Here is a 26,366-nt window from a genome sequence, read left to right on the forward strand (position 1 = left end):
CCAAGTTGGACTTTCCTAGACTATCACGAAAGGTGATACTGCCAGCCCAGCTATCTGGAATTTTGTAAATAATTATATATCATTTGTGAATATCAACATGATTTATATAGAAGTGTCAATAAAAAATGAATGGCTAAAGCTCAAAATCACTTTAACACACTTTAAAATAAAAACAACATAAAACCACAACTGGTAAGAGATTTCATTCCTACTTGGAACTTCATCTGACCTAGCTGCTAATTACACATACATTTAAATACTCCTCCAAACCCTCACATGATCAATGTCTCAGGGAATTAACCCTTTCCTTTTCAGGACTATTTTAAAATTCTCTCTGTCATTCAACCAGGGTACTGTACATGCAAGCATTCTTCTTAATTTGCCAACAATATTCCTTCCAATTCAGTTCTTCTTCAGCATCCAGCCTGGAGTTTAAGGTGTATTAAAGTGATTTTGAGTTTTAGCCATTCGTTTTTTATTATTTTTTGTAGTTGCGGCCGAATTGTGTTCATTAATAAAGTTTCACGTGTTCATATTATATAAAAGTGCGAGAAAGAGAGATACTGCCAGCACAGCTATCTGGAATTTTGTAAATAATTATATGTCATTTGTGAATATCAACATGATTCATGTAAGATGTTTTGTTTCAAATGTATTAGAGCTGTATGTCATATAAGATGGTGTGTATAGACATGTGCTGAAGGAATATTTTATAAAGTACTAAGCTTAAAAATGGATCCACAGTGCTCCCTGCTGGAAGAAAACAGAAATGTACATACACTATTGTAACGGTTTAAATGCATATATTTTAACAGTGGGAACTGGGACATGGGGGGGGGTTAACTTAATTCCAGCAAAACTTAAAAAATATAGCTGAAATTAAATTACTTTATGTCAGCAAGAGACATGATGTCCATAGTAGGGAGCTCATTGTGTTGTTTTGAAGGAGACATAATTACCAGGCTTGAGATGTGGAAAGTGTTTTATTGTTTTATGACTTTCAACAGCTGCACAGATCCGAGTAAAAGACCTTGTCTATGTATTTTCACAGGTGGAAGCTAAATACTGCTAGCTATCAGCAGTGGGGGCTTTTTCCCTGGGATAGAGTCAGATGACAAGAAATTGTGTCATTCTGCAAACAACAGTGGATATAAAAAGTGTACACACCCCTGTTAAATGCCAGGTTTTTGTGATATAAAAAAGAGACCACAATAAATAATTTCAAAACTTTTCCCACCTTTAATGTGACCTACAACCTGTACAATTCAATTGAAAAACAAACAAATCTGTTAGGAGGAAATATAAAAAAATAAAAATGTACAATAAGCTGGTTGCATAAGTGTGCACACTCTTAAACTAATACTTTGTTGAAGCACCTTTTGATTTACTTACAGCATTCAGTCTTCTTGGGTACACAGCTGCCATCAATTAAAGAGATTCTGGTTAACCCCAAATAAAGTTTAGCTGTCCTAGTAGGATTTTTCTGACATTTATTCAGTTGCCTGCTACAGCAAAAGCCATGGCTCGCAGAGAGCTTACAAAGCATCAAAGGGATCTCATTGTTGAAAGGTATCAGTCAGAAGAAGGTTACAAAAAAATTTCCACAGCATTGGATATACCATGGAACACAGTGAAGACAGTCATCAAAAAGTGAATAAAATATGGGACAACAGTGATGTTGCAAAGAACTGGACATCCCTCCAAAAGTGATGAAAAGGCAAGACACAAACTGGTCAGGGAGACTGCCAAGTGGCCTACAGCAACACTGAAGAAGCTTCAGGAATTTCTGACAAGTATTGGTTGTGTACTACATATGACAACAGTCTCCCGTATTCTCCATATGTCTGGGCTATGGGGTAGTGTTGCAAGGCAGAAGTCTCCCAAAAGCATGTGGAAAAGGTGTTATGGTCTGATGAGACCAAGGTTGGACTTTTTGGTCACAATTCCAAAAGGTACGTTTGGCGCAAAAACAACACTTTGCATCACCAAAAGATCCCCATCTCCATGGTGAAGCATGGTGGTGGCAGTATCATGCTTTGGGGTTGCTTTTCTTCAGCTGGAACTGGGGCTTTAGTTAAGGTGGAGGGAATTATGAACAGTTCCAAATACCAGTCACGTTTGGCCCAAAACCTTCAGGTGTCTGCTAGAAAGATGAAGATGAACAGGAATTTCACCTTTCATCACGAAAATGACCCCAAGCATACATCCAAGTCAACAAAAGAATGGCTTCACCAGAAAAAAAAATAAAGTTTTGGAATGGCCCAGCCAGAGCCCAGACCTAAATCCAATAAAAAATCTGTGGGGTGACCTGAAGAGGGCTATGCACAAGAGATGCCCTCACAATCTGACAGATTTGAAGCGCTTTTGCAAGGAAGAGTGGGCAAATATTGCCAAGTCAAGATGTCCCATGCTGATAGCCTCCTACCCAAGAAGACTGAATGCTGTAATTGCATCAAAAGGTGCTTCAACAAAGTGTTAGTTTAAGGGTGTGCACACTTATGCAACCAGCTCATTGTATGTTTTTTATTTTTTATATTTTTTCCCTAACAGATTTGTTTGTTTTTCAATTGAATTGTACAGGTTATAAGCCACATTAAAGGTGGGAAAAGTTTTGAAAGGATTTATTGTGCTCATTTTTTATATCACAAAAAACTGGCATTTTAACAGGGGTGTGTAAAATTGTTATATCCACTGTATCCCAGCAGTAATATTTGAGATATTAATTTAAGAACTCTGTGAGAGAGAGAGCATTCTGTATTCTGTCTTTGATCTGACAACATCAATATCCACTCACCACGTCTGCCTTGCTCTTAAGTAAGTTAACTAGGTATAATAATTCTCTTAGATACAGTCAGGAATATAGTACAACTTAGTTTGCATGTTTTCTTTATTTATTTGAGACTGTCCTGCAATGTTGTTTTAAATATTTTCTGTGGTTTTGAACTCTGATGTCATTGTAAATATATATTTAGTATTGTCTTGTTCTTTTATTATTTATTATATTTAAACCTTTCATTGTGGCTAATCTGTCTAGACAGATTTAAGTTCTGAGAGTACTTGCATATTTATTTGGTGACACTGTGTAGGCCACTCCTAATAGCCTTGCTCTTGGTCAAACTACCATTTGTATTAATAGTAACATTACACAGTAAGACTGGACATCCTTTGTTAAGGGCCTTAAAGTAGTTGATAAGGGGTTCTGGTGGCAGTGATAACTATCTTATAGCCTGGGCAGAAGGGGGCATAGCTAGTAAACCTATACCAGCCTTTCCAGTGTGTGTGTGTGTGTGTGTGTGTGTGTGTGTGTGTGTGTTTGTGTTTGTGTGTCTGTGTGTGTGTGTAAAACAAATCTCCAAGAGTGTTTGTGTCAGCTACTTGGGCAGGGACACGAAACACTGGTTGGACAGAGAGAGTGTTGGAGGACTTGGCTTGGAACCCTAGCTAAGGACTCAACTCTATAGCTGTGCCAGTGGGGAGTCTTATTGGGGATCTGGAAAAAGAGGAAGAAACCAGCCCCGGACTGACAGTGGTCTCTGTGTGCTCTTAAGGGAAATTGCATTTGATGCAGAGAGCTGCATCTGGAAATATGGTGTGTGTACCTGTCATCCTCCCAGTGTACATCCCCCACTGGTGCCAGTGGTGAGGATTGAGGATCCTTGATTACTGGTCCATTGGTGGGTCGTCACACATACATCAAATGTCAATAAATAAATATGTATATTTTGCATTAGCAGTTGCTCAGAGCAAAACCATTTCATCAGACTGTTTCCTATTTGCCCTCGTCGAGAGTTCCTATGGTTAGAGTAGCAATGCCTCCAATGTAATCATATTTCTGTCCATGATCCATGAAGCACGCCTTATTTCAGAGACAGTTGTAAACATTTTCTGGGCTTCATATCTTCATACCATTCAACCTGTGAACATTAAAATGTCATAGCTCAGGCCATTAAAATCATAGCACAAGGCCCAAAAGTGTGGAGCACGTTCTCATTTTTTGGAGTAGAAGGATTTTAGATAGTACACGCATTGAGTCATGGTTAAGGAAACTATGTACAAGCTTATTTTGGTTATTTAATAATGTATACACCTATATGTCTCAAACTCTTAGTGCATAAAATGTAGGCAAAGCCTAGAATAATGGGGGGAGGGGGGCAAGGGTGTAGCCAGGCATATTCTTTGTGTTCTAAACACCACATTTTTTTTCTGAACATGTTAGAAACATTTGGGGCTTTATTAAGCCATATGATGTCTATAACCAGCTAGATTCTTGTTTCGACTTTTCCTGGTTAGGGATCACCACAGCGGATCACCTGTCCACTCAGATTAATGCTTCTAAAAACATATATATATATATATATATATATATATATATATATATATATATAGCTTGCTTACAGAGAAGATTGCAAATCTAAAACAATACTGCTAATAGTTTTTGACTGAGCAGCTGAAAATGTTCACAGATTAAGTGTGAGGCAAAAGTTCAAGTGATATGATCATTTTTAAATGCCACATAGATGAGTGGGGGGAGGGTGGCAATAAGTATATGTGTATCTGTGAACACAAAATGAAATTCACTGTCTACGGGCGGGGGGGGGGGGGGCCAAAATAGGGACACGCTTTAAATAATGCTCATTTAATTTTTTAGAAAGTTACTAGACTAACGTAGTTTACGTTCACATATATTTTCTAAAGGATATGAAGTCCAAATCTCAAATTCCTATCATTATTTAGTGACTTCAGTCCTCAGTGATTTGCCAAAAATAAATAAATAAATAAATAAAAACACAAATCTGATGAGGAACACGTCAAAAAATATTAGGCAAAAATCTGGACAGTTAAGAAATACATATACATCTTGTAACAGGTCTATATTCATGAGGAAATCCAGGAAGTATTAGGCAAAATCTGAGGCAACAAATATGTAAATAAACTATAGCACGTGAGATAGGGTTACCACCTGTCCCTCTTTGTGAGGGACAATTCCTCTTTGGGCAATTGCATCCTGCAAAAAAAAAAAAAAAATAAACAAAAAAAAAAAAAAACCTGAAAAATGGCAAATGTCCTGAGATTTTAGGACAAAAAACATTTCCTAGGTTTTTTTTAATAGTTCCATAAAACATTTGTTTTGTCGACTGTGTACTACCTAAATGTTATATGAAATAGCATAATCAACATAAATAATATAAGAATGAGCTTTTATTTGTGCAAAAATATGAAGTTCTGTACTTTGCACTGGCCGTATGTATGCTTTGTCATACAAAATTTCATGTTTCTACAAAAAATGTACCACTTTGGGCATTTGCTTGGCAACCCTAACGTATGTGTCTTTACGCGGGTTCAGAAAAATGCACTAAGAGTAGACGTAACATCACAGACTTAACTACTCGTCTAGGCGTTTAGGGTAAACAGTCAGGACCCAAGGGGTCAACGTCTTTAAAAATCTTACAGATTAAGTGTATACCCCTAAATGGACTGTACTGCACATGCTTACATCGCTCATAAATTAACTTTGATTTGTATGCAGTTGTTACGTTACAAGCATTGAATATAACATATCACTCAGACAGATGATGATCACCATTTTTTCTTTCGCGGAGCTTATATTTACATATATAAATCACGTTGTCAGACTTCGACCCTAGCAAGCAGTCAAGCAGGTTGGCGTTGATACCCTTACCAACCTACAAGGCGGCGCTGCGTTCCTTGGACAGACGTGTTAGGAGCCCGCCCACTCCGTTTTTATTTTTCTCCTCCTACTTCTGGTTCGTTGCGGTTCTGTCCTCGTTTCCTTTGCACCTTTCCTGTACTCCATTTTTCTGCACCCGGGGAAATCATTAGCAACATAATTCATCAGAATGAATGAAGAATACGATGTCATTGTCTTGGGGACAGGACTGACGGTGAGGGCACTACATCTGGAAATATTTGGGGTGTCCAGGAGTGAAAAAGGATTTTATCCATTCTATTAATTTTATTTCTGCTTGGTGCTGCTGTTAGTGATCCTCTTAGGGTTGGGTTGCGGCCTGTAGAATGTCAGCTGAGTCAGGAAATACAGCAAAAGGAAATTATTTAAAAGAGCTGCTTGGGCGCGTTTTATTTCAGTTTCCGACTTTTGGTGTGTAACAGCACCAGGCTTGTAAATAAAATCAAAAGGCAGTTTTGTATGAAGATTTAAAGGATCAGATGTGTATGGGAGGTGGTCAGCATTATCATAGCCGGCTCGGTTTATGTCTACGTGCGTACACACCCACATATGTATATGTACACCTGTATAGATATAGAGGTATATAATGTGCTGTCTAGGGAGGCTTTTTGTCGTTAACTGTTGTGGTAGGTACAGTTTGTATTTTGGGTAATGACTTAGGGTCGTGGTAGGTGTCTTACTTCCTGATGTAGTCATCTTTGTGCAGTTGAGTCTAGCTGCACTTTGACATGTCCAACAGTTTGGGCAGGGTTTGAGTTTCTTGCCCCATTAATGAAGGCAGGCTTGATATTCTTACAGACATATTTAACGTTATCTATCTGTAAAGGAAAACATAATTGCTGCCAAAGATCTTTGATAATTGAGAACGAGGGTTGGCATTTTTGTATATTGAAGTAAAGTTTTGGTTTGAGTCGGAAGATTGTGAAAGCAGTATTTTTCCTCGTTATGCGCTCTTTCAGATGAGATGGAGCTAGCATGCCACCCCTTTTGAATGGTCAGTTTTTTCATGCTAATTACTATTGCCATTAGTTTGAAGAGTAGTACGCTTTTAAATACGAAGATTTTTATGTGTGTAAGATAAGCAGAATACCTTCTTGCTCCTAAGAAATGTGGATATAGTTGGGTCTGACACCGTCTCGTTGTGATGACCTTGTCACTTGGTCTGATACAGAGGGAATGCTGCTGTTTCAGTGTTTACTGTGTGGTACAGCTGTCTTTTACTCGGGAGATTTGTGACCGCTAATTAAACTTATCGTGGTGCTCTTTGACTCTTTCTGATGTTGCCCATGTCCAGCCTTAAACTGCACGGTTGCAGTTGGCCTGCGTTATGTTTGTATTAGGATTTCGCCCTTCCGTTTACTTTTATCTTTAGGTGGCTTTATATGGATAAGTAACTGTGACCTGCACATTGGGTGTGCGTCTCCTTTTTGAGTGGAGCTTTTTTCCATAAAAGTTTAAATAAAATTGATGTAGAGCGTCTTAAAATCTAGATACAGTACATTGAAAAAGTATTTGCTCCTTCCTGGTTTCTTATTTTTTTTTTGCATGTTTGTCACACTTAAATGTTTCAGATTATTAAACAAATCTAAATATTGGACAAAGATAACCCAAGTAAACACAAATGCAATTTTTAAGTGATGATTTTATTTATTAAGGAAAAAAACTGTCCAAACTTACATGGCCCTATGTGAAAAAGTAATTGCCCCCAAACCTAATAACTGGTTGTGCCACCCTTAGCAGCAACAACTGCTATCAAGCGTTTGCAATAACTGGCAATGAGTCTTTCACATTGCTGTTGAGGAATTTTGGCCCACTCTTCTTTGCAGAATTGTTTTAATTCAGCCATATTGGAGGGTTTCTGAGCATGAACCGCCTTTTTAAGGTCCTGCCACAGCATCTCAATTGGATTAAAGTCTGGACTTTGACTAGGCCACTCCAAAAACTTTTTTTTTTTTTTTTTTTTATGCCATTCATAGGTGGACTTGCTGCTGTGTTTTGGATCATTGTCATGTTGCAGAATCCAAGTGTGCTTCAGCTTGAGGTCACGAACTGATGGTTGGACATGCTCCTTCAGGATTTTTTGGTGGTGGTTGTTTGTCTTTTCCCTGTTGGGGGTTGCCACAGCGGAACTCTGGTCCGCTAATGATTGGCAGTTTATTTTTTTAATGGTGCCGAGTTGCCAGCCCGACTCCCAACCTTCAGCGAAGGCACGCCCATTTCACACATGTCTTTCGGAGGCCAGTGAACCGCGGGGCGGACATGCAGACTCCACACAGAAGGCAATCCTACAGAGAATTTTTTGGTAGAGAGCAGATTTCATGGTTCCATCCATCACAGCAAGTCCTCTAGGTCCAGAAGCAGAAAAGCAGTCCCAGACCATCACACTACCACCACCATGTTTGACTGTTGGCATGATCTTTTTTTGAAATGCTGTTACTTTTATGCCACGTGTAACGGGACGCACAACGCCCAATAAGTTCAGCTTTTATTTTGTTAGTCCACAGAATATTTTCCCAAAAGTCTTTGGGATTATCAAGATGTTTGGCAAAAGTGAGACAAGCCTTTATATTCTTTTTGGTCAGCTGTGGTTTTCACTTTGGAACTCTGCCATGCATGCCATTTTTGCCCAGTCTTATGGTTGAGTCATGAACACTGACCTTAACTGAGGCAAGTGACCCCTGCAGTTTTTTAGATGTTGTTCTGGGTTCTTTTGTGACCTGTTGGAGGAGTCGTCACTGCGCTCTTGGGGTAATTTTTGTAGGCCAGACACTCCTGGGAAGGTTCACTACTGTTCCATGTTTTCTCCATTTGTGGATAATAGCTCTCACCGTGGTTAGCTGGAGTCCCAAAGCTTTAGAAATGGCTTTAACTTTTTCCAGACTGAGATGTCAATTACTTTGTTTCTCATCTGTTCCGGAATTTCTTTAGATCACAGCATGAATTTCTTTAGATCGTGGCATGATGTCTTTCTTTTTGTGATCTTTTGGCCTACTTCACTTTGTCTGACAGGTTCTGTTTAAGTGATCTCTTGATTCAACAGGTCTGGCAGTAATCAGGCCTGGGTGTGACTAGTGAAATTGAACTCTGCTTTCCCAAAATTGGGATTAACCACAGTTACTTCATGATTTAACAAGGGAGGCAATTACTTTTTCACATAGGGCCATGTAGGTTTGGATAGTTTTTTTCCTTAATAAATAAAATCATCACTTAACTATATTTTGTGTTTACTTGGGTTATCTTTGTCTAATATTTAAATTTGTTTGAGCTGAAACATTTAAGTGTGAAAAACATGCAAAAAAAATAAGAAATTAGGAAGGGGCGACTACGTTTTCATTGCACTGCATGTTAAGAAACTAGCATTACATATTCATATACTGGGAATACAGGGTAATTATACTAGAGAGTAGTGAGTGCACTCTGTCTTGATTTTTTTTTTTTTTTTTTTATTAGTATCATATTTTTGCCAGATTTAAATAATTACCGATAAGCTTTGTTAGTCTGTAAACGTTTTTAGCTTTTGGAGACGAAAAATCTCTGCAGATTATATAAAAGTATGTAATTCTGAAGTCCCTTCCTTTTTTCATTTCTCGCTGGATTCCTGTTACATTGACTCTTGAGTTAATCCTCATTCAGTAATGCAGAAACTCCTTTCATCTGTACAGGTAGGCTGTTTAAAAATGTGACTCTGAATAGAGCTTGCTGCCATCAGTCCCCTTGATCGGTCTGTGGTCTTCATCCTGCTTTGTCATCAAGATTCTTTCCTAAAGTTAAACTCAGCAGTTTACATTAACATCTGCATCATTAATGCGGTGCTTATTTGCAAAAACATATATGCTTTTTACTTATGAAAGATGGACAGCAGTCATGGACATCGCAGTTGGTGCACCGTGTGTTCAGTGAAGAGACATGGAGCTTTGTGTGACCTAAGATTTATGTAATACACTGAACACGTTAATATCTTGTCCAAACTACTTTGTATTTAATTAACATTACATTTGTTCAAGAAATGTTTTTTGCTTCACATTCTGCCTTTTATTATTATTGTACTCTAGGTAAGCATTTTGGATTATGATGTGAAAATCTGAACACAGCTTGCGCCAGCAACCATTCGCTAGTGCAGAATTTGATAACTTTGTAAGGATCCCCCAGTCACCTGGGCTACCTTGTAAAGTATTTGACTTGATTCTGGAGACTAAAGCCTTAATTGGGGCTGAGGAAGCTGTATTTTGTTGTCACTAGTCTTTTATTTACCATGTAGGTACAGCTTTGCTTTTCTGTTTGTTTCTTATGTGATGACTTTGAGTTTGACAGAGTCTGTCAGATTTATTGTTCAGTAGTGTGTTTTGAAGGTGTGAAGAGTTTCATTTTATTATGGGTTCATGTACTGCTACTAGGCAGTAAACTAGCGCAGCTTTTAGAAGCCTAGCCTTTTCAGCCCCACTGGTACACTGAAGTACTGTAGATGGCTTGTTGGCCACATCTGCTTGTACATGATTGTATGGCCTGCTTTAAACTTTTTCAGTACACTGTGTCAATGTGCAGGAGTGAGTCACTCAAACCAGTGACTTGTGTTAGTCACAGTCTCAAACTGAATGCAGAGGAACTGCATCATCATTCCCTTTGGTACAAACAATGTCCCTTCACATTGTCAACTCGGCGACAGTACCGTAAGTACCCTTGAAGTGGTAAGGAACCTGGGATCGCATATTGACTGCGACCATAATTTTGACCACCATGTGTCTACTTGTAGTAAGGAAAGCTTTCTAGATAGCACACTTAATTTGTAAAGGTATCGCCTCGAGAACAAAAGAAGTTATAACCCCCCCCTATACTAGGCACTTATCCGCCCCATAATTGAGTATAATGCCCCATTTGGAATGTACCATACTAAGCACCTACAGCAGTTAAAGACCTCAGAAGTTTCTAACCAAGAAGATCAGTGGGCTCCAGCATGTGCCTTACACAGACAGACTAAAGTGCTTGTCACTGTACTCCGTATCATATTGACTTCTTAGGGGAGATTTATGCCTGGCTTACAGAGAAATGCAAGACCCAAACTTAATGAACTTGCTGCATATCTGTAAATCAAATGGGACTAGGACTACCTGTTCCAGGGACCTAAATATAGCCTGCGACTTAAATCTGTCCCTCCATCATGCCCTATTTCTCTTCCAGTGACTGCTGCATCTTTGGATCGGGCTACCAATTCACATGAAACAGTGAACCTCTGTGACACTGTTCAAAAGGAGCCTGGATGAGTGGATGGGGCACCGTAAATTTTTACCGGGGATAGAGCCCACAGCCCTCCTGGACATGTGCAGTCATAACTAAATGCAGTTGTGGGTATTTACTAGCATTTCTATAGTATTGCATTGGGATAAAACGGCTAGGCTTAAAATGACCTCTGGGTCGGTAGCCTAGTAATCTCCTATGATTCTTTGAACACAAATGTCTTATTCCTATGGGCTTTGCAGGTACTAGTCTTGTCAAGAAAATAGGAGGAGGCCTTCCTTTAGCTTCATAATGGGGGGGGGGGGATCGGACTGTATTTCCATCCATATTCAGTATGGTGCCATGTACTTTTGTGTACATGCATGCATGTACTGCATTATCTTGGAGTTTAGCCATTTATATTGGGTTTACATTGTTCTGTTAGGGGAGTTGAGCATTTTATTATATGCATTTGACAATGTATATGATATTTTTTGGCATACCTTCTAATGAATATCTTTACTTTCAGTGGTGCAACCAGTATTGCTGTATGGTACGGAAAATTAGATATTAAAGGCCGAGCAGTTATGGATGCTAGAGGTGATTTGAGATGAAGTGCCTGAGATGGGTGGTAAGCTGCATACTGTGGGTCAGATGAAAGAAATAAGGACATAAGAGCAGAAGCCAGAGTAATTCCAATAACAGAAAAGGTCAGAGAACAGGTTATGGTGGTTCAGACACATGCAGAAAAGCAGAAGATAGTCTGGTGAAGTTTTGGAACAGACAGGAAGAAGGCAAGTGGAAATGAGGATGTTGAGCAAAGAGGTGGTTGAATTGAGTGAGAGATGACTTTCAACAGTCTGACATTAGTGTCAAAGCAGGTAGGAGAATGGCACTGAATAGAGAGAGGTGGCAACAGTTGACATGACATCCTGAGCTTGTAGAAAGTGGGGAGGGAGGGGGCTGGTAACTACGACCTGCTGTTTTCATTTTGGAAGTTTGTAAGCATTTTGGCTTGTGATTGCTGTGCGTCTTCCGAGGAACTGCTTTGGGTTTCTTTGAAAAATTGTATTTATTTTACATTTGTTGACCAGGTTTATCCAGCTGAGCTAATGGCCCTTTTTCAGTGGAGGCCAGGAGAAGAAAAAGACAACACATTAATATAACATTTTAAATGAACATAGTAATTATATACAAAGTAGTAACATTTTCAAGTTGGAACAGTCTAAGCATAACTTTTATTTGCAGTCTTAAGAGATTGCTGAATACAGTGACATGACCAGCAACTTTTTAGGTAGTCTTTGGTGGCCGATTTAAATTCTTTGAGTTAAGTGATCTAATTTGCAATGGGAGTTTGTTCAATTAAATGGAAGTAGCTGTAGAGGTTTTGACCAATTTTGCTCTTGGGTTTATGGGTTTGTAGTAGGTCTTTGCCTGAACTTAGAGAGTCCTAGAAGGAGGTAAGAGAAGACAAGTTGGGATAGAAAGATGGTTGTTACAAGATGTGGATAATCTGAAACTGTGAGAGAAGCTGGTGGGATAATTCTAGCCAGTCTGTGTTTTTTTTAAAGAGAGAGCATGATGAGGTCTACAGCTTTGATTTGTGGCAAATCTGACAATTTTGTTATAGGCTGTTTCTAGCTTAGTTTGGAGAGAGTTTGGAGGTTGGTGAGGATCTAAGAGCTAGTATTTTGCAGTTATATGCGAGAAACTTCACTCTGCAAATGTGTAGTGATTATTTTACTGCTACTGCCATTGTGGTTTGTAGAAGTTAAGTTTTGTATGCAAGGTGTACTGTTGAAATGGAAGTAATTTTCTTAGTTAATAACAACTGCTAACAGACAATAGAAGGAAGTACAAATTCCAAGAAAGTGGTGAATATTCTGTGTATCTTTTTTTTTTTTTTTTTTTTTATTATTTTTAACACCTGGTGTAGTGCTACATATGTTCTTCAGGTTGTTTGCTCCACTTTAAAGTTTAAACTTACCATTTGATGGACACCACCTTAGCACTGTAGTTTTAAGTAGTGTGTGCTAGAGTTGCTATCATAGTAGCAATTTATTTTTCTTTCTTTGCAGAACTATCTGTTGGCATCTTGGGGCTATGATAGTAACTTCCATGACTGTCTCGTACTTGGATCTCCTCTTTGTTCTTCCAGTGTATTAGGAATGCAAGGATTTATAACTGAGCTTCCTATTGGGAGTCTTTGAAGCTGTTAAATAGACATTGAGAAGACTTGAGTATATTACAAAGAAATAAAGGCAATTTGTGTGTGAGATGGGCATCCTTGTGCCTCACACCCCTGCATCTCAAACTATACCAAATCTGGGGTTATAAACCCTTTAAGATAAGGATGAATTTTTCTTTTCATCTTTGCAGTTTCCTCATATGAAGCACATTTTCTTAAGCGAACATGGTAGTTGAAAAATGTGACTTTCCTGCAATATTCATTGCATATTTCATAATGTAAGTCATGGGGGGTGGGTAGTTCTACTGGTCAAGGTCTTAACTTCACAGGTACAAAGTTTGTGACTGCTGGTTATTGGATAGACTGATAGCCTGGTGTTTATTTGCATATGATTTATGCAAGACTTGTCTCTTAGACATTTTGTATGTGGTTTTGTAAGAATGGCATAGTCTGCACTTCCTTTCTTGTACATTTTGTATTTAGTTGCTTGTTCCTACAGTGAGAACCCTCACACTTAAACCTTTTTTTAAATCAATTTCAATTTTTGAATTCTGAAACCTGCTGTTGCAGCTTTTTTTATTTTGCCTTTTTTTTTTTTTTTCAGGGGATTTCCCCCCCCCCTTGCACTTCCACCTTTTACAGATACATGTATGTATGTATGTATATATAATAATATAGTACCTGGAAGGAGGGAGAATGCTGACTGCAGTTTCAGATATTATGTTTCACATTTTCACTTGCCTTTCCCCAGTTCAAGGATCAAAGTTAAAATTCTTGGGATTTCAGCGGGTACATCTGGTGGACAGTCAGCCTTCATAACACTGCTCTTATTTTTCATAACTTAGATCAGGCATTTCCTTTTTTTTTTTGCCATTAAATATATTGATTTAGTTCAGAATGCAGGTCTGCTGTCACCTTTCTTTGACAGCAACACACAAATGCTTTCTGAAAGATACAAAGCAGTGCATTTTTTCTTTTCCGAAAACCAGGGAAATACTAACATAATGTATTATCCATTCTAATTTATCTCAACAGTAAGGGGAAGGGAGATGCTTAGTTTATGCTTGGGAAAAGAGTTTAATGCACATCTGTTTAGTTACAGAAGAAATAGGTTTCCTTTATCCAAGTCACGCTTTTGGCTTTTTTTCCCATTTTGGGTGGGATTCTGTTTAAACGTAAGAATTTTTTATTTCATTGTAGCTTGAGGTAATCAAAGTAACTGTTTTTTCTGGTTGCAAATTATTGTATTAAACAAAAACTGGAAATAATGTTTAAGAAGTAATGTTTGGATAGGGCAAAACTGGCCAGGTGACGTTCTTTAGCCAACCTTCCCAGGTAGTGTCCATTGAAGTGCAAGGCTGGCAGGAGTGAAATGAAGTTTGTAGGACGGTGTTGCAGCAGCTTATTTCTACTTAAGCACATAACTGGTTTTACTAGTTAATTGTTGCTTCCTTATTTGAATCTGAAGTATAGTAAATAACTTCTGATAACTTATTTTAGTCATTGAGACTTGCCTGTTAATACTGTTGGACTGAATGGGTGTGGCAGACTGTTTGCTGACTGTTTTTGGCACAAACCATGTTGACAATCTCCCTTTTAACTTATTAGATGACCTTTAATTTCTTTGCTAGTTTTATTGTTGTCTTTAGGAAGGATGGTCAAGTCTACTACCATTTTTTTCTATGAAGTAAGATTTTTTTTCTGCTTTAAGACATTTTTTTCCCTCTGGCTGAATTCCTGTGTTACACTTTTTTAATTCTTCGTATATGAATGTGGGTCTATAGAACTGCACATAGTGTGCCAGGCTAGATCAGGTGTGTAACATGTTTTCTGTTGGTAAACTTGTGGGAGAAAGTGGAAGTACTGCTATGTTTTCTTGACTATGCTGCCTTTTGTTTTGTGTTTTTTGTTTTAACACTTCAGATCATGTGCTGTGATTACTCCAGGTTCTTTTCTTTATTTGTTGTTTGTCACAGAGTAGGTTATAGGTCTGTACTATTTTTCTCCATGAAAAGTTATGAAGCTTCACAAGTGTCTTGGCTTCAGTTCATACATGGCCTATATAATTTGCTGGCAGCCATCCACTTTCTTGGGATGTCCCTGGACTAGAACAAAATTGATTTCCACTCTTGGGATGTCTGATAGAAAGTGTACCATGTTCAGCTAATTTTTTTTTTTTTTTGTTTGTAGGCGCCTTTAACAAATTGTCACTTGTGACACAGGCAAACATGCGTTTACATAAAAGTAATCAAACCACATTAGCAAATTTACATTTACGAATGTTATACATTACGTATTGTGTATCCTATAATCAAAGCACCATTACATGAATTGTTCAATTCCTACCTTTTCTTAAGCCTCATTCCTTCTCCAAAACAGCTTTTTGCATGTATTGTTAACCATAATTTCTGTTTTTTTTTTCTATGTAATTTACTCTTGTCTTTTTCTAAAGATCACGTTTCCTGTTCTTAGTCTTACAATATTCAGTGCTTCAAGTATAGTTGGTATATATTTTGATTTCCATTTTGTTGTAAGTGCTGTTTTGGTAGCCAGCAGAATTAAACTTAACAAGGTCATACTATGTCTAGACTGTTCAGATCCTGCAGCTCAAAAAAAAAAAAAAAAAAAAAAAAAAAAACTTTCCTTGGTTACACTAATTTTTGTCCAGTATTCCTGATGGAGCACTCTGTAGGGAATTTTTTTAAGTTTGCCAACTCATTACACTCGGAACATATTCATCCAGCTACCTCTTTATTCCTCATTGTACCTCCAACTTTTGCTGTCTATCTGAGGAAAAAAATCTTTGGCGTCTACTTGGGGTATAAAATTATTTATGCAAATACTTGTAAGCAAAACCCCTAATTTAAAAAAAAAAAAATTGCATGTTTTAGAGCCATGCACATGTCCTCCCATTGTTTCTGTATGAACTGCATATGTAATCTCTCTTCACAATCTTTTCCGATTTGTATAGTTATTGTGCAATACTTTATATGCCCTAATAATTATCCTCTTTTTAACAGCAGCTTTTAGTCTAGATTCAATTAAAATCTCATTTAGTGCAGGCCTTCCATTTGGCATTCCCCTATCGCTTTGTTTGCCCTTCTAGCTTGCAGACCAAATGTCTTGGTCTCTCCCCATTCTGTTTTGTTCGCAATACCCTGGCTCCTTTGCCAGCTACCTCCTGTGATTCCATTCTCCTTTTGCCTGTTCTCTGTACCCCTAGCTTCAGCCATCCCTATTGACAGAATCTCCTTTCTCTAACCTCGTGTTGGCTTAGTTCTTTGTGTACTTTCTACTACCTTTATGGTTTGTAATATTCTGTAAGACTGTTTGTTCTCCAAAATGATCCTCATCCAGAATCTCATTCTTTCCTTATTTCTTGAATTATCCCCCTGCTTCATCATCATAGTCACCCCTTTCCTCTCTGCTTGTTACATACAAGAGGCATAACTGTGTAGCTCTAAAATATTCCTTCAAATCAGGTAATCCTAAACCACCACCTCTTGGAAGGATCATCTTATCCCATATGACTCTCACCCTCTTCCCCTCCCAATTAAAATCTTTCAACTCTTTAATGACTATCCACAACTTCTCCTCTCATTGATAAAAATATGACTGAGGTGTGTATAAAACTAAAGGTACTAAAACACTTTTACTGCTTGTATCTTGCTCTCTGTGTAATGGTCAAGAGCTTCATTTCTCAGTTTTTGTTCTATCTTGTGTTTAGGGTATTCCTATGCATCCTTCGATGCTGTAACAAAATCTGTCTTTAATCTATGCACCTAAATACTTCATTTTATCTTGTCCCTATAAGTATGGATATTTCTGTACTAATTATTATGTGGGTACATGGTTTATAGTTCGAGCTTTTGTTTTATCTTTAATTTTATACTCCTAAAGAAACCAGAACTGTCTCAGAATGTTCCACAACACTGAAAATGTCTTTCTGGTCCCATCAGGTACAAAATATCTGCAAATAAAGTCAACTTTCGTGAATACCATACCAATTTATGTCCTTGAATTTCTGAGTTCCCTGTTTTCTTTGGCAATAATAAATAGTTATATTTATAATGTAATTAATGAAGGGGGAAGAGGACACCTTTACTTGGTTCTCTGTTCAGACTGAAGTTAGAGGAACCATTCCATGTTTTTTTTTTTTTTTTTTTTTTGCCACCGATCCCTCATGCCCTAATTAACCTTATTACTATGTCAGGAAATGCAAATGCTTCAGTTGCCCTACTCATAAAATCCCAGCTTATTTTGAATACTTTGTGTATTAAGACCCCCGATAACGCAGTACTTTCTAAATTCTGCTTCCTTCTAGATCATCATTGTTCTGTTAATGTTTGCCTTTCCTCCACAAAACATTGGTCCATATCTGTCAAATTTGGACTCACCTTTGCTATTCTTTTTAGCCATTGTAGACATATGCAGTGGATACATAAAGTGTACACATCCCCCTGTTAAAATGCCGGGATTTTGTGTTCTAAAAGTGAGACCACAATAAATAAGTTCAAAACTTTTCCCACCTTTTAATGTGATCTATGACCTGAGTTACTCACAGTTCAGCCAAACATTCTGGTTAATGGTGACTATCCTTTCATCGATTTATGGAAATGTGTACAAGTACAAACATGCTCACCCAAAGGTTCCTGGACTTTAACACAAATGTTTCGGAACAGATAGTTTGCACCTCCACCAGCAGCACAAATGTCCTGGACCTAGAGTTCACCAACATGGGATATCACTGCACCACCTCGTTTGTGGGGCCCTCCCTGGTGAAGTCTGATCATAAATCAGTCTCATTCAAAGTAACAATAATACCTGCCGCCCCCCCCCCCCCCCCCAGGAGTTGTTTGGTTGAAAAATTATACTGAAGCCAACTGTAGCCTCTTAAGGGATGGCATTAGTAGTTTCAAAACCCCCCACTGACAGCAAGGATTCCTATACTGAGGTGTATGCCAATGCCCTGTATAAACACCTATACAAAGTATTGATTTAGCTGTACCTGAAAGGATCAAAACAAGGTCCTTAAGAAAAAATAAACCACCCTGGTGGACATCAGCATAAATAGGTTATACAGTAAGAGGAAAAAAGAATGCTGTCCAGAAACAAGAGGGGAAGGTCTCAGTAGTGGAAGAACACCCTCCACAATTTTAAACGGGTAAATTAGACATCTTGTTAAATCCTTTAAAGCGAACAATTAATTTAAATTATCCCTAGCCAAGGATAATCACAAGGCATTCGTCTTGGCTACAGCCATAATCTAAATGGGAAGGCTCAAATTTTCCCAGTTAATAGTGGACAGTACTACACTGAACCTCCAGAAGAAGCCAACATGCTGGCAGATAGGTTCAAAAACTTCACCCCCCCCTGTCCCCACCAGTCATACCCCATAATTTACCTATCACCAGTTCTTCAAGGATCAGGTAATAACTACAGTCTCAAATGCCAAAAGCACAGCCTGTATGGGCCCTGATAACATCCTGTCTGCATACTGAATAGTCTAAAATATGAATTAGCAGAACCATTGGGTACTCTCTTCAACCTCAGTCTAAGTAATGGCTTTGTCCCAGCTGAATGGAAAACAGCAACAGTTATTCCCTTGCACAGAGGGAATGACATAATGGTTAAGGTGTTTACCTTAAAGACACAAGGTGGAGGGTTTGATTCTCATGTGGGTTAACTGGCTAGGCTTCGCTTCACATGGCCCAAAAGAGCAGTTAGCCTAGTACTATTCTATGAACCTGTGAACAAAGGGGTGTCCATGAAACAACCCTAGAAACTATAGACCCATAAGCTTAACCAGCCTTATTTGCAAATCCATGGAGAGAATCATCATGGACTTGTTAAAGATATACAAGACCTTCAAACTCTTGCTGTTACCCAGTTTGGTTTTGTCAAGGGTAGATAATGTGTATTAAACCTGGTGGACTTTGATAATGTCACCAAAATCCTGGATGAAGGCAAATCTGTGCATACTGCCTAGCAAGACTTGGCTAAGACCTTCAACACAGTCCCCCACTCACCCAGCTTTGGCTCAATCCATCATTAGGTGGGTAGCCTACTGGCTCACTGACAGAACACACACAGTTGAGGATTCCACCTTTACCAGCAGACCTGTCACCAGTGGTGTTTCACAGGGATTGGTGCTGGACCCTTTGCTGTTTGGAAGCTATTTGTCAGAGGTCCAGGCAAAAATAGATGGTCTGTGGCTGACAACTGTAAACTGGGGGCAATCATTGAATCCCCAAATGTCAACATACTACAAAATGAGCTTATGTAGACAAATGATTGATGCCAAAGCCACGGTCTTAAACGCAATGTAAAAAATGCATTATCATTCCCTTCAGCAAGAGGATTCCTGCAATCTACAGTATTAATATCGACACCCTAAGTTCAAACTCGGTGGTGAGAGATTTGGAAGCACAGATTGATAGTTGCCTTAATTTTGATCAGCATGTGTCCACAGGCCTTCTACTTTGCTCATCTCGTAAGGAAGGGCATAGCATGCAGAGCGAAGGAGGTTATAACTTCCCTGTACTTGTCCCTCATCAGATCAGTAATATAGTACAATGCTGCCTTTTGTATGGAATTCAGCAGACACCTGCAGCAACTGGAAAAACCTCGAGGTTCCTCACTAAGAAAATTCAGGCTGTTCAGCACATGTCCTACATGGATAGACTGAAGTCACAGTCCCTGTACTCTAGTGTCGTATAGACTGTTTAGAGGCTACTTGTGCCTTGCCTGCAGAGCTGTCTTGGACTGTGCCTTAATGGAAATGCTACACATCCGCAAGTCAAATGGACAATGTTCACTCGATCTAGGGACCTTAAAGGACAGCAATGGGATTCTATTATTAAATGCTCAACTTCTGTCTTTTCTCCCGATTTACTGTCCCTGCTATGAAGAAATAAAAATACAGCGTTTAAAATATTTTAAATTGACTCTCTCCCTCCACTAGAACAGTACCTTACTGTACTGTGGTGGTTTCACTTTCAAAAAAAACTTTTGTCCCACTCTTGCTGCAGTCTCCAATTCACTGAGGTCATCAAGGCCACTGAATACAGGTAGTTTTCTGGCCATTTCCCTCCCAAAACCTGACATCACCACTACCATCCTAAAAAGTCACCCATGCTGTAATGTGCCTGGTCCTTCCCTTACCCATACAGAAAGTAATGGCTAGAACAAGGAAACTGTACGCGAGTCGAGCTCCTGCTGTAAGCAGTCAATCACAGCAGGTAACAGTTCAAAATTACCCTTAGCACTTTGACAGCTAGGGAAGTTGGGTGTGAAGGGGGTGGGAGATGAGTCAAACTAGTACAATTCAGGTTTCACAAAAGACTGTACTTTAGCCATTCTAAAAAGAAGCAGCAGTAAAAAGCACTTTGAAAGTATGTTCTGTGGATTTTGCACTGTTCGTATTTTAAGTAGTCACTGGATGCATAAAATGTTACACTGCTGTCTTTCAGTCAGTTTTAAATATGGATGTAAAATCAATGCAGTGACCATACCTTTCAAGTGTACCTCATTTTGAGGATCATACCTCATTTGGGGTCTTAAAAAGTTTGTGTTCCACATTGAAAGGGTGCGTCGCACATTCAGTGTTAGGATTTTTTAAGTGAAATCCATGATAAATAGAAATTAATCATATGAATTCATTAAAAGATCTTTAGAAGTAAAACCAGCATATTTTAACCACTCTGCAACCTTCCTATTTGAAGTTGTTAGTAAGCCATTAATATGTGTTCCATATTTTGCCCATTTGTTCCACATTATGAGGGTTAGTGTTCCTCATTTTGAAGATGGAAGGTTGAGAGCTATGGCAGTGACAGGAGCTTTAGGAAGATGGAAGGTTGAGAGCTATGGCAGTGACAGGAGCTGTAGGAAGAAAGCCCGTGTGTTGTAACTTTTTTACAGACAAGTACGGCATTGTGGGATACCTAGGGGCAGACTAAACAATCAGAATTACTTCAAGATGCCAGAGTCCATGTGGTCAGACAAGTGCATATAAAAATATTTAAAAACTTGTAAATAGTCCCAGAGTGGTGCTTAAAATGTAGGAAATGCCAAACCATGTTGAAATAACATGTTTTTTTGAGTCTGTGGGTGTGTTTCTCCTTTAACCTGGCTTGCGGCATAAAACAGGACTTGCTGGAGAGACAGATAATGTCTCCCAGAGGTTGCCACCCCTCTGGAATAAACTACCAGTTCATGTTGAACAGAGCTCCTCTGTGGCCCTATTTGAGCGTAACTTGGACAGTTGGATGGAAAACTGAGAATTTGCCTTGGGGGTTTTACCTCTGTCCCTCCTTGAGGGGGATGGTCGGTGCTGCTCACGCTTTTGCCTACAAATACTCTCTCCTGGTCTATAAGAAACAAGGTTGTAACATTGCTAGGCTTGTAAGTGCCCCAAGGCCATTAGCCTAGTAACCACCTATGATCCTGTACCCATTCCTTATATTCCTGTCACTCTGTAGCAGGTGGGGAAGTGCCAGTGCCTCATGTTTTACTTAATTGCCCTGCATTTTTTATCCTAGTAATTATTTGTGTATGATCTGAAATAGTTATTAGATGTGTCAGTTTGCCATTGAATGCACATGTTCCTGTGAAATATAATTTCTACCTAGTCCATCCCAGTTGTTGTGCCTTCGGGAATAATGTGTAAATTCTCTTCTGAATTCCTAGTACTGAATTCATGTCTTTCATAACAAGCATCATAAATCTCTACAGAAAGCTACCTTCTTTTTGTTATGTTTTCCCTTTTAGGCTTCCCAAATACATCTTCATTGTTGCCAATCAAATTCCAGTCCCCACCTAGAAGTAATACTTCTGAAAGCTGATTATTTCTTCCAAATTGTTTTTAAAGCTTTATTAATAGTTTTAGGTGGAATATAAATACATGCAAGCATACTCTTCATCCCTTGCCAGCAGCCCCTTACTACCTCAGATCTGGCATTATCTATTTTTTCCTATTCTGTCCTTACTAGTGCTCCTTTAGCAATTAGTGTTCCTCTTTTTTTCCTTTGTCCCTGATACATGAAATTCACATGCTCATTTCTTTCTAAATGTCTCCTGTAGCATTCCTGTTTACACTCTGCATTTCTTAATGTGACAGTTTATTTTTTCTTTTTTGTCTATACCGTGAGACCATTCACATTCCAAGATGATATGGGAAGTCTTGCCATTATGGAAATAAGTCATTATTCCCAGCTATTATGGCAGCCTTTTTACATGTCTATTTTGACCTCTTGTGATGCATGCAACCATCAGTATTTGAAAAGATTTAATGGGTAGACTTTTTTTTTTTTTCTTTGCAGCATTGGAACTTTATGCTGGATTTTAGAAGACCCCCTTTTTTTTTTTTGCTTTAGGGTTTTTATTAAAACAAAAAAAACCCCACCCCATTACCTTTTAATACAGACACAAGTAATGTACATCTTCAAATGTTTAGCCCTCCTAATAGTAACAGTTGTGCCAATAGACAGCTGCCAACACAAACCTTAATTACTGAAATTGATGTTATCAGTGCTAAGATGCATGTTGTTGCTTGCGCTTCTATTTACACTACTGGTGTCTTTTCCTTTTCATAATCTTTACCTCACCCCAATGTGAAGACCTTGAATACTTTCAGAATTCATTTAACTTTTGGCCTCTAAGAAGCCAATGTTCTGTCTCTTATTGCCTAATTGTCAGTTTCTCTCTAGAAACATAAGAGGAAAAAGAGAGGAAAATTCAGTCTGAAAGACAAGCTGAAACATTCATTGCTAAGGGAAAACTTTTCATTGTTTAGTGTCTCATATTTACTTGTTTCTGCTTAAAAGTTATTAGATTAAGCCAGGTGTTTTAATCCAGACATTCATTGATGCAAAAGTGAGGGAAAAACATATTGGCTGTACATATTATGATCTCTGTACTTTTACACCTCATACCCCACCTCAACAACCCAAGATTGCAGCTTATTGACTTAAAACCTCTCGTCTAGATTTGTTTTCACTGTAATGCCTACATATTTTAATGCCAAAAGAGGAAGAAGGAAAGGCATCTGCTTACTTTAATGTTTATCATGTATAAGAACTGAAACACTTTAGTATAAAGTATGCAATTTATATTGCAAAAGGTTTCATAAAAGTATTTTTGAACACACTTTTTTTTTTTTGCTTCCTCCTCTGAGTGGTAACAGGTAGTTCTGAAGAAGTCCCTATTGGGGGGGGGGGGGGGTGAAAGCGCTAATCTCTACCTGTTTTACTGTGGATTAATAAAGGAGAAATTCTACATTTTGGTTTCCACTTGTTTTTGCAGTTACTAGTTTCCTTTTGTTTTTTTCCCTTTCAAACATTAATGACATTAAGTGAAGCAATTGCTTTTCAGTTTCCCACAAATGCCTGCTCTATCTGCTTATTTTTATACAGCCGTATTTCAGAAATGGGATTTATGCTTTGCAGTCGCACATTTATTCACTAATTTTCATGTTGCTGATGATTTTCCTGTTCATCTCCATCACCCAACTCTGAATTCTAGCGCATTTCCAAGGTACTCTGATTCTTCTAGTTAACTCCTGTGCTTTTTTTTGTGCGTTTCAAACATTTACTTTGGAACAGTGGAGAAAGTTTCATTGGTAAAGTCTCTACATGTGCTTTTGTATTAGGAAAATGAGAAGCAGAGGCCCCTTCTGCCTGATGGCATATTTTTTTTATGGACAAACTTGCATTTCTTCTCTTGCCTGTGCTTCATCAAAAAATGTCTGTGATCCTCCAAGAAAAAAATATTTTGAAGACAGATGGATACAGCAGCTTGACTCTCAACTTTCCTTGACTGCTGTAATAAATTTATCTTCTGCCTGGTGTACAGTGAATAATCACTTCCCACAAGCACTCTTGTCTCCAACTTTTAATATTTTGCCCTTTTGCCATGATTTTTAGGATAAGCTCTCTCTTCTGGTAAGTTTGCATCTTTACTAATACATTTCTTGGTTGCTTTCTCATGACCAAGGTTGGGACATATGCATGGAGTTCCCTTTTAATTAAAAGTTCCTGCTATGGATTACCAGTCCAGTAGTTCATGCCTTCAGAAAATTATTAGACTATTCCTTCTAGCTTTCTTTGGTACAGCAGAAAGTTTCAGATTTTCCCTATCCTCTAATTCCTACCATTTTTGAAACCTCTCTTTTTGAGCAATCTCATACTCAGCCAGCCTTTTCTTCATTTCGACCTCTGATATTTGCAGGTTTTATCTACTCATCTGAATGTCTGTTTAAAGCCTTTTTTTCCCATTTTTTGCAGCCTTGTGTTTGAGTTGCTGTACTCAGTAACCCTCTTTGAGTACATTTGACTTGAGGCTTCCAGTAATCTAGAGAGAAAAATTATTGCACCAAAGCTGGAGTTTGAGCTGGGTTTTGCTCAACAGCTACACAGTCCTTCCACGTTACTGTTTTCTGTTCACCTTCTTGAGTCGATGTTCATTTAGACAGTCTTTGTTCCTTCGCTGACATTCACGCAGTGTACTTGTCAGTAACTGAATTTTATTCATGCTGACATTATCCCAGGCTGCTGTTTCTTAGTTTTTCACACTGGAGTAACTGAAGTTAATTTTATTGATCAGTGTGCAGCCATCTGTTAAGTAAAGTTCTTTCTTGTGTGAATGACTGCTGAAGTTTTTCCGTGCTTGACAAAGTCTGCTTCCTTCGGTTCTCAATTTGAATGTTTTCTAAAAATGAAAGTGATTTTGGTACACTGAGTATATCACTTACTGATTTGAGACTAAGTGTGTGCAGCTGAAAGTTAACAGTTTGGTGGAGTGAGCAATTTAATTTGAGAAGGGTGACTATGCTGCTTCATGACAATCAACTGGAAGTAAGAACTGAAATATGTAACTTCAGCTTGCATACAAATTACATACATCATTTGAAAAGTGTTTGAGTAGGGAGATGCAGCCATTTTCATGATCAGCAAATTGCACTGGCACCTGATGAACACCAGATCTTTGAGGTACAGGAACTGGAGGGGGAGAGGGCAGAAGATGAGCAGACGGAACTGTTGGAAATACAGACAATACACACAGGCAAAATTTGAAGTTATAATGGAGTTTCAGAAAACTAAGGATCAACTTTTAACCGGTAACACTGAGGTAGCAGACTGCACATGGTTTGCAGGAAATAACGCCTCCCAAGGAGTGAAGTGGGGTAAGCCTAGACATATACTGATCTGAGTTTTCAGGGAGTGTTGAGAGCGCGCAGGTTTTCAGGGAGTGTTGAGAGCGCGCAGGTTTTCAGGGAGTGTTGAGAGCGCGCAGGTTTTCAGGGGCTGGGTGACTGCACTGAACATTACTCTGAGGTGTGATTTGTAAAACAATGCTTGTAGAAACAAAAGGAAGAATTTTAAAGTAACATTTCCTGTTACATTTAAGTATTGGGTACTGATGGTGTGCTGAAATCACTGTTTGAAATCCTTGCATGTGGTAAAATATTAACCATATGGAAAGGTCACGGTCTGTCAGGTTTAAATTGCTGTATTTCCAAGTACACATCATAGATGACAGTGAATTGTTAACTATGTAGAAATAGTGTGGGATGGGAGATGTTTCAAAGTAGTACAATTCAGACTTCGCAAAAAAAAAAAAAAAAAAACGCAGTTTAGCCATTCTAAAAAGCAGCAGTAGTAAAAGCACTTTGAAAGTTTGTTCTGTGGCATTTGCACGGATTGTGTTTTAAGTAGTCATTGAATTGCATAAAATGTTACTTAAAAATGACTGAAAGACAGCAGTGTATGCATGTAGAATCAATGCAGTGACAGGAGCTTTAGGAAGAAAGAGGCTTGCTTGATGTAATTTTGTTTTATACAGACTAGCATTGCATTGTGGGATACATAGAGACAGATTAAATTAGAATTGCTTCAAGATGCCAGACCCCCATGTGGTCAGACTCCTAAATTACATATAAAAATATTTAAACTGTTAATAGACTGAGAGGGGTGTTGAAATGCAGGAAACACTAAACCATAATGAAATAAGCATGTTTGAGTCTGTGGGTGCAGTTCTCTTTTTTTTAAGAATGGAGCTCTGAACAAACAAGAGTTCTGAACTCCTTAAAAAAAACATGTAAAAATGCTGTTATGCAAGGCATTTGTATTGCAAGTATGTGTCGGGATGGTATAGAAAATGTTCTACAGCAGAATAGATCTGTTGTCTGTGGGTCAAAAGCATTTACTGACATACAGAAGGAGAGATGCTGTGATTGGAAAGGAACAGTATGTAGTGTATACA

General features: G+C 38.4%; 1 protein-coding gene across 1 annotated transcript in view; it reads left to right on the forward strand.

The window, feature by feature from the left end:
* Window positions 1-5,753: 5,753 nt before the first annotated feature.
* GDI2 (GDP dissociation inhibitor 2) overlaps window positions 5,754-26,366 on the forward strand; it is a 771,636-nt gene continuing 751,023 nt past the window's right edge. The window contains 1 exon segment of the mRNA XM_044088823.1: window positions 5,754-5,903. Within this exon segment, the coding sequence (XP_043944758.1) occupies window positions 5,859-5,903 (45 nt within the window). The 5' untranslated portion in view covers window positions 5,754-5,858.

The sequence above is a fragment of the Protopterus annectens genome, chromosome 11.part0 (assembly GCF_019279795.1).
Source record: "Protopterus annectens isolate FY-2018-M chromosome 11.part0, PAN1.0, whole genome shotgun sequence".
In the NCBI taxonomy this organism is placed as follows: domain Eukaryota; kingdom Metazoa; phylum Chordata; order Ceratodontiformes; family Protopteridae; genus Protopterus; species Protopterus annectens.